At 33.8% G+C, this 9,470-nt stretch overlaps 1 protein-coding gene across 14 annotated transcripts; it reads left to right on the top strand.

Annotated features, from left to right (window-relative positions):
* The first annotated feature begins 1,105 nt into the window (after window positions 1–1,105).
* LOC107783730 (large ribosomal subunit protein uL14-like) lies at window positions 1,106–5,261 on the top strand. 14 transcript variants are annotated; one of them, XR_012698559.1, is made up of 7 exons: window positions 1,106–1,231; window positions 1,332–1,616; window positions 2,771–2,853; window positions 3,017–3,192; window positions 3,495–3,581; window positions 4,488–4,530; window positions 5,000–5,261. XR_012698559.1 is itself a non-coding variant. In XM_016604747.2 (5 exons), the coding sequence occupies exons 1-4, from the start codon at window positions 1,219–1,221 to the stop codon at window positions 4,489–4,491; spliced, it is 354 nt and encodes a 117-aa protein (XP_016460233.1). In that variant the 5' UTR covers window positions 1,106–1,218; the 3' UTR covers window positions 4,492–4,530; window positions 5,000–5,261. The 14 variants fall into 14 exon arrangements, 3 of the variants coding, with proteins under 3 accessions (XP_016460233.1, XP_075085486.1, XP_016460232.1); XR_012698560.1 differs by lacking the exon at window positions 3,017–3,192; XR_012698561.1 differs by lacking the exon at window positions 3,017–3,192 and having other exon boundaries at window positions 3,530–3,581.
* The last annotated feature ends 4,209 nt before the right edge of the window (window positions 5,262–9,470 follow it).

Below are 9,470 nucleotides of genomic sequence, written 5' to 3' on the forward strand. Positions count from 1 at the left end.
CACCAAAGAAGAGAAAGATATAGAACGAGTATACCGGGATTCCGGATGCCGCACTAAATTTGATATAAAAAATCAAACTTCAATTGATAGATCGATACTTGATAGTTGATACCACATTTCACTTGAATACTTGATATTTGATAATAATAATTTTGTAATGGCTAAACTAAATATTTGATGAAACTTGAAATAATAAGTAATTGAGAATTTAAGAACAATAATCAATAATATCAAGAGAGAATTAGAGTAGTAAGAGAGTGAATTGTGAGAAAAAATGAAGAAGAAGGGGGGCTATTTATAGTTTTTAAAAGGTTAAAATTATAATTTATCAAATATTGTAATTTTTCTAATACTAGGGGTGTGTGGGCTATTTCTTAAGGGGTAGGCTGAAATGACTATTTTTGCAAAAAAGGGCCGCTGGCCAACGGTCATATTTGAATTTGACCGTTGGCAACGGTAAAAAAAAAAAACTTTAATAAAAAAAAAATCCATTAAAAATCGGGCTGAACGGGGCTGTAGCCCGTTAAAAACACGTTAACGGGTTATCGGGCTTAGCAGGTTTCAGTGCACCGGTATCAAAAAATTGTTCGTTTGAAACCCGCTCCCCGCCCAACCCGTCCCAACCCGCCCCCCACGCTACAGTACCGGGCTGACCGGGGCTGAATCGGATTGTAAACGGATCAGCCCGACCCGATTAACATGTATAGTTTTTGGACTAGTAATTGAAAAATAGTGAGCATTTACAAAGTCATTGAAAAATAATCACTATTTGCAGTAATACGGAAAGTTCCAGCATAATATACTGGACATTGTAGCACCTATGTATGAACTTCTAGCATATTATGCTGGAGTCTAGACTAGTATATTATGTTGGAACTCCAATATATTATGATAGAAGTCCAGTATATTATGCTAGAATATTTTATATATTTTAAATAGTATTTTTGTTCAAATTTATCTTTACATAAAAAGTAGCTAAATTTTGATTACTTTTAAAACTGTGACTATTTTTTAATTATCACTTATAAAACTATTTTTGAATTTCACCCCAAAATTTCCCAGCCCAAGAATCTTCATACTAAAACCCTGACGGCGCCCTAAAAAACTAGAAGGAGAAAAATGTCATTTCAATCATCTCCTATTCGAACCAAAAAACCCTAAACTTCCATTTCTATAAAACCATAGCAAAACCCTAAATCACCACACTTCAAGACCACAATGCCAAAGCGAGGCAAGTCTACTTCTCCTATTTCTCCCAAAATCAGTAGATCCTACTCAATTATCAAAGCCCCTTAATTTTTAAATTGATTTTTTGGCAAAATAATGTACAGGACGCGGAGGTTCCGCCGGGAACAAATTTCGTATGTCACTGGGTTTACCGGTGGCGGCTACAGTCAATTGTGCCGATAACACTGGAGCTAGGAACCTTTACATAATCTCAGTAAAGGGTATAAAGGGTAGGTTGAATAGGTTGCCATCAGCTTGTGTAGTTGATATGGTGATGGCTACTGTAAAGAAAGGGAAGCCTGATTTAAGGAAGAAAGTTATGCCTGCTGTTATTGTTAGACAGCGCAAACCTTGGCGACGAAAGGATGGTGTTTTCATGTACTTTGAAGGTAAATTTTTGCTTTTGCTAACTTTGACGTTTGTGCTGTTGTTTTGCACTTTGGTTGTGTTATTCGATTTGAGTGTATCGGGTAGTTATTCTTTCTTTGCTTGTTTGTGTTTACCATATACTAGTAATGAATTTGAGTTAACTATGTTTTAGTTCCTAGTTGGCGTATTAAGTGGACAAGTGTAGATGGATGGGCCCATTGTTCATAGTAGTTAGTTATTGTTCTTAAATGGCCATTGGGTATTGCTCGAATTCAGCATCATTTGATTTTATATTAGTTTGAAGTAAATTGGTGATATGTTATATTATAAAATGTTAAAATTTGAAAAGATTGACCCTGATTGAAGACCAAATTGATGTTCTGTGGACATGAACTAACAAGTTGCTCTTGGTTGTTGGGACTTCATTGTTAGTATAGATATGCAGGCATATATATATACATACATACGAAAATATATGTGTGCACACCGCTTCAACAGTTTTTAAGCAGTATCGGATGAATGCTTAATTTTGCACACTCTAGTCAGTCTATAGTTAGTGGAATGATCCTGTAATATGGTTTGGGAAGTTGGTAATCTTTCTTCTTTTTATAGAAGTGATGTACCAATGTGTGGTTTAGCAGTATCAGCATCCAATTTTTTCTTGTGCATGTGTAATAAGAATTTTTGTCCATCTAATAGATGAGAGTCGGTCTTGAGATGAGTAGGTTTTTAGTCTTTTTGGACCTTGCTCTGTCAAGACTGACACAGTTCCTGTTCCATTTCTATCACTTTTGGGTCTCCATTGCGTTTTTCTCTCATTTTTTGGGTTGCTTTGCTGGTAATGTAGTGTTGAGAATTGGACTTAAGTTTCTCTGCACTTCCCATGACCAGCTAGAGTATAACCAATCTTCCCCTACCTCGGATGGTAACCTCGTTTACTCTCCCTGTCAAGTTTGGGAAACTTACATGTCATTAATTTATCATTCCTGTCCTGGTTTGCTGTCACGGGTTTTATATATCCATTTTAAGATTGTCATCTGGATTGTTTTGAAAGAGGCCGTGATTTAACACCCTTTTCGTCACCAAAGACTTACTGGTTTCCTTGTAAGGGTTATTGTTTGTATTTTCTGGCTTAGGGGTTGTCTTGATGCATATATGGCCTATTGCTGAATAGGAGATGTATGCAGGATGATGTGATGCATCCTTGAACCAGCAAAAATGAACAATTGGATATTTAATCGAGTGGGATCTCCTCAGGTGGACCTCACTTTTCGCGATTCGATACATTCTCTCCTTAAATTAATCACTTTTTAGAGATAGCAGAGCTTTAATTAACATCTGGAACATATGATTTTGTTAAAGTGAATTAGGCATGAAGATTACCACATGACTTTATTTATCTTGATTCTGATGATTGTAGGCATGAAGATAGCCTTATCCGCTTGAGTAAGGCGTGTTTGTATAATTTTGAAGCTTAGGATTGTCACAGTGGCAGTTAAAATTGTTGTTTGGAGAGTAACAAGTCATTTTGCAATATGATGTTTTCCCCTTTATTATAAGTTACCTAGCAGGAAATTTTGAACCAGACTTAGTCAGGTATTAACATCTTATCTTGTGGTTAATACAGTTACTAGTCTGGGAAATTAATGTTGTCTATCGTTACAGATGTGCTCATACCATTCAAGCACCTCTGCTACATATGTGCACAACATGAAGTAACCGCTTTTATCCATTCTGCATATGTATAGGGAGAAATTGTTGGCTTGGCCTCTAATGTTTTCTTTAGTTTTTTTTAGTTTCATTTTCTTTTGTAATAGATTATATAGTGTTTTTACATAAATCGATTTCAAAATTTTCTTGTTATTGTGGTGTATAACTTAAACATATCCATGCATTAGTCAGGTAACAACCTCTTATACTGTGGTTGATACAGTTACATGCCTGGAAAATCGAAGTGTCCATCGTTACAGATGTGTTGATTCCTTGTAAGCTCACATTTGCTCCATTTGGGCTCTACATGTGTTATTGAGTTGTATCATGTTAAGCTTATATAGTGTCTTTACGTAATCCGATTTCAAAATTTTCTTCTTACTGTGGTGTATGACTTAAAACATATCCAGATATTAGTCAGGTAACAACCTTCTTATACAGTGGTTGATACAGTTACATGCCTGGAAAATGGAAGTGTCCATTGTTACAGATGTGTTGATTTCATTTAAGCTCACATTTGCTCCATTTGGACTCTACATATGTTATCGAGTTGTAGCATGCTAAGCATATATAGTGTCTTTACATAAATCTATTTCAAAATTTTCTTGTTATTGTGGTGTATGACTTAAAACATTTCCAGATATTAGTCAGGTAACAACCTTCTTATACTGTGGTTGATACAGTTACATGCCTGGGAAATGGAAGTGTCCATCGTTACAGATGTGTTGATTCCATTTAAGCTCACATTTGCTCCATTTGGACTCTACATATGTTATCGAGTTGTAGCATGTTAAGCATATATAGAGTCTTTATGTAAATCTATTTCAAAATTTTCTTGTTATTGTGGTGTATGACTTAAAACATATCCAGATATTAGTCAGGTAACAACCTTCTTGTACTGTGGTTGATACAGTTACATGCCTGGAAAATGGAAGTGTCCATCGTTACAGATGTGTTGATTCCATTTAAGGTCCCATTTGCTCCATTTGGACTCTACATATGTTATCGATTTGTAGCATGTTAAACTATATCTGCTAGTTATATATTTTACATACTTGAAGTGTGCAAGGTGGATGGAATGTGCTCTAGTAGTGTTTTGTACTTCTCAAGCACAGAAATGTTTCTGAAGGTAACAGCTACTTTTGCTGAGATCATAACATATGACTTGTATGTTTTTGCAGATAATGCTGGTGTTATTGTGAATCCCAAGGGAGAAATGAAAAGGTGAGGTCATGTGCTTAATCTTCGTCAAGAAAATACAATTAAACTTTATGCAATGGGGTATCTCATCACATATTCTACGCATTTTGTTTTGTTATATCATATATGATATATACTTTTCAGTTTCAAATTTTGATAGTAGCATTACATAGTGGCACGGCTTAGGTCTTTGTTTAGCAGTAATAACAACAATAACAAACCTAGTGTAATCCTACAACTTGGATATGGGGAGGGTAGTGTACACAGACCTTACCTCAACTTGTGAAGTAGAGTTTTGGAAGGGCCGGACTCTTGGGTGTGATGTGACAGTCTTCCTTAATACAAGCATTAGTGGTTGCTTAAACGGCTCGAACGTGTGATTTATAGGTCACACGGAGACCATGTTCAGCAGTATATCAAGAATTTAAACTGTTTAGTTTTCATAAAAAATTCAGTGTATGTATTGTTCATTAGCTGCTTTTGGCTGCTGCAGGTTCTGCTATCACTGGTCCAATTGGAAAGGAGTGTGCTGATTTATGGCCAAGGATTGCTAGTGCAGCTAATGCAATTGTCTGAACAAAGATTTAATATGCTGATTTTGAAACTGTTAGTATTAATGTTTCACATATAAAAACAAATGTAACGATGTTGTATTGCTCGGAGAGTTTCAACAAGTTCATATACCAATTATTTTTTCGCTTAATACCAAGACTTTGTTTAATTGTTAATAATATTCAGTTTGTCAAAGTTTTATAGATGATTCTGAATTATTGTCGGATTTATTGCTAAAGCTGCTGTATTATCTCGTTTGTGTCCTGATCTCTTGCTACGGCAAATAGCCAAGTGCTCACCACCAAATTAGATTACAATTACTTGAAAGTACTTTTTTGTCATTATTACGCTTTTACTAAACACGAGCAAGACCAAACGAATTGTGAGGTGTTAAATAACTATTGCATAAATAAGTGATTACATTTTCACTTTTATTAAAGTGAAAAGTTGTTTTAAATTGTAAGAGCTAATATTTACTACAGTACGTTTTATATGACTATCAACTATAGTATTTTCTAGCAAAAAAAGACTAATATTTCCCAAAGAAGGTACTGATATCTTCCAGTGTGCAGTTGCAAATTGCTATTTCGATAAAGGGTCTATCGAGAAAGATTCAATAATTTGAATCATAAGAATATTTGTTTAAATTTTATTATATCTTTTAAATATCTTATTTAATTGCAAGTGTTACAGCTCAAGAAGAGAAAAAGGGTGCAGTTAGGACAACCCCAATATTGCAACACAGAAGGCAAGTTACAAATTTGGCTGGTCGGTCAAAATTCACGTGCAACGCACGTACACTAAAACTAGTATAAACAAAAGATACAAAGTTAGTATAATCCCACTAGTGAGGTCTGGGGAGGGTAGTGTGTACGCAGACCTTACCCCTACCCTGGGGTAGAGAGGCTGTTTCCGATAGACCCTCAGCTCCCTCCCTCCAAGAACTCCCCACCTTGATCTTGGGGTGACTCGAAATCACAACCTCTTGGTTGGAAGTGGAGGGTGCTTACCACTAGAGCAACCCACTCTTGTCATAAAATAGATTATATATACAAAATATATATATATTTTACTGGCTATTATTTTTTAGAGTGACTATACAAACTAGAATAGATTCTAAAAGAAAGTAATAAATGAATTTTTGATTTTTTTTAAAAACTTATTTCTTATTTTATTGCACTATCGCTTTAGGGCCTCCTGGACCTCATTGTCAATAGATGTTTTTGTTTCAAATAAAAAGCATATTCTTTTGACATCTCTTTCGCTTTAAAACATCAAATATCTGTTTAACAAAAAAAGATAGATCAATAATATAGGTACGTAATTGTTTACATCATACATGTTTCTGGATTGGGTTAGGAACCGGCGTGCCATAGCTGTTAAGTTGACAAATTTGTGTTGACAAAAGAAGAAATAAAAAAGGAAAGATGTGTCAAGGGACGTGCTACCGACTTGCCAATTAATTCCAATTATAAGTAGTTATGATTTAGTATAATTATTTGTTGACATTCGTCTATTCTAGGTATGGTTTACGAGTCATAAATCTTTGTTTATATTACTGGCAATATAAACTAATGAGCGTCCATTGGAACTCTGCCACGTGTCATTGATTAAGAGTGATGACAAAGAGGCTTGAGAAGTATAATAAGTATACTATACTTATTATACTTGAATTACTTATTTATTAAAGCTAAATATAAAAATTTACTTGCGAAACTTCTCGAAGTACTTGTTTATGTAAAATTTAGTGAAAACATAAAAAATAGACAGATTTATAACTGGTAATTGAAAAATAATCACAGTTTCAAAAGTAATCGAAATTTTATCTTTTTTCATGTAAAGATAAAATTTGAACAAAAATACCCTTAAAATCCGAAAAATCGCAGTATAATATGATGGAGTTCGAATTTTTTACATATGAGATTCCAGCTGGAATTTCATAATATGCTGGAAGTTTATACGCATGAGCTCTATAATCCAACATATTATGTTGGAACTTTTCGTGTTTCAGCAAAACAATGGCTATTTTTAATGACTTTGCAAATGTTTGGTTATTTTTCGATTACCAATCCGAAAACTGGCTAGTCCGTGCTATTTTTACTAAAATTTAAGTCTAATAAAACTTAATCACTTTTTCCCTAAATATGGGATTCCCAAGTCCTAAAGACCGTAGTGGAGCGGTAAATACATTTTCATTCTTAATCAACGATTATTGGATTTGAATTCTCAAAATGAAATCATTTTAACGGGAAACAATTTAGCCCATAAATAAAAAATTTCTAATGCGAATCCAAATTAATTAATAGGATCTTAAAGTAGATACTCTCTCCGTTTCAATTTAGATGGGGTAGTTTGACTCGACACGGAGTTTAAGAAAAAAAAAAACTTTTGAAACTTGTGATCTTAAAAGCTTAAGGAGTAAAAGCTTTGTGGGGTCATGATATTTGTGTGGTTATAAAAGCTTCTTAATGGGTAAAATGAAGAGTTTAAAGTTGAATTATTTTCAAATTTAGAAATGTGTCATTTTGAAACAAATTAAAAAGAAAATTACATAATCTAAATTGAAACGGACGAAATAATAAATAACGAATGATAACCAAAAAAACAAAATACAATGCTGGGAATAGTGCCAGGAGAAGGTGCCGTGGGTATGAGTATGTTTTTCCAACTTAAAATATGTCGAGGAATATAGTATGACAAAGCGATTAGGTTGTGATTTTGATTTGATTGTTATAATAGGACAGAATTTGGTTCTAACTTGTCTTTTTATAGGGATTTTTACCCAAATAGCCTGCGAGATTCACTGTATATTTTATTTAGCAGGTATACATATATTATATATTAATTATATACAGTTACATATATTTTATGAATTTTACATATATTATATATCAAACGGTTATTTTTAGTTTAAAAAATTAGGTGGACGGCTATTGGGGTTAATTCTTCCTTTTTATACTTCTTAAAGGTTAGGTAAAGACGATGCTCTGATTTGGGGATGTGCGGAGTACAATAATAACATACTAGTACTATCCCACACCGTGAGGTCTGGGAAGAGTAGTGTGTACATAAACCTTACCTTTACCTTGTTAGGATAGAGAAACTGTTATTTTCTATTATTATGGTAAATAGTCCTTTTTCTGACCAGAATTTGATTTATATGATGCTTGGCTAAAGCTTGTTTGTTAGTATAACATTTGTCTCTTAGTTCTCTTTGGACAATCTTTAATCAAAGAAAAAAACATATATTCTATCAATCGTAGAAAAAATCTCTATTTTATACGAAAAAACGTATTCAACAAAGATAGGCTTAAAAATAAAATCCTTTACTAAATATAAGTGACCGCAAGAGTTTGTAATGAATCTTTTATTAGTACTTTTTATAATGAAAATTTCTTCTTAATTATTTACTTTAAGCTTCCCCTTTTTCTATTTCTTTTATTCCATAAATAATTCAGGGGGAACAAGGATGGGAAACAGATTCAGGGGAAATTCAGGAAATGCTGGTTCTTAGGGGGAATTTGAATTATAAGTTTATCATCATTAAAAAGGGAGAAATTGATAGGCTATATGTATATCTCTGTTATGTTTTGATGATCTAACAAACTTACTGTCAAGAACCAGATAAGGAACCTGTTACACATTCTCAAGACCTTAAGATCAAAAGGTTCCAGCTTGGGATATGGCTCAACTCGTCAGAGTCAAAGGAACAACAAAGGGAACAAATAACTACCGTTTCCTGAGAAAACTGCACAAGTCAACTACCCCAGCTATAAAGCTGCTGCTTCCATATGCTACAGTGCAGAAACAGTATAACAGTCAACTTTATGGGGAATGTCTTTTACCTACCTTGCTTACATCATAGTAGTGATGTCACAAATGCATTATTAACATCAAAGAAGGTAAAACAAATCAGTTATTCACTTAGAGAATTCATTCAAGCTCTCACACGGTCATTGATCATCAAGCAATCAATTCTCAAGTGCATCAAGAACAAAGAACAACACTACTACTGACCAGTTCCCCACAACAAGTCATTGTATGTCCTTAATTGAGTTATAATTTGTAATAGTTCTTCAATTATAATTCCTACTTAGCTTGTTTAGAAGTATTCTGTAGGAAATCCTTTGTAAACCTTAAACTTTTATGTTTGAGTCTTGGCTAGAGTTAGTCGAGTTGTAAAGTTTTTGTAATAGAGTTATTACAAAGTGGCTTGTAATAGAGTATTACAAGTTAGTGAGGGATTAAGAGATTAATTTCTAGGTTGCAGAGGTTGTAATCTAAAAGTTGCTCAGTAGTGAAGTTGAACTCCTACAAGGGTAGGTCGTGGTTTTTAATCCGGTTGAGCTGAGAATTTTTCACGTAAAAATTCTCTTGTCATTTACTTACTACAATGTGCGTGTGTTCTAGTG

Source organism: Nicotiana tabacum, chromosome 14, assembly GCF_000715075.1.
Source record: "Nicotiana tabacum cultivar K326 chromosome 14, ASM71507v2, whole genome shotgun sequence".
NCBI classification, from domain to species: domain Eukaryota; kingdom Viridiplantae; phylum Streptophyta; class Magnoliopsida; order Solanales; family Solanaceae; genus Nicotiana; species Nicotiana tabacum.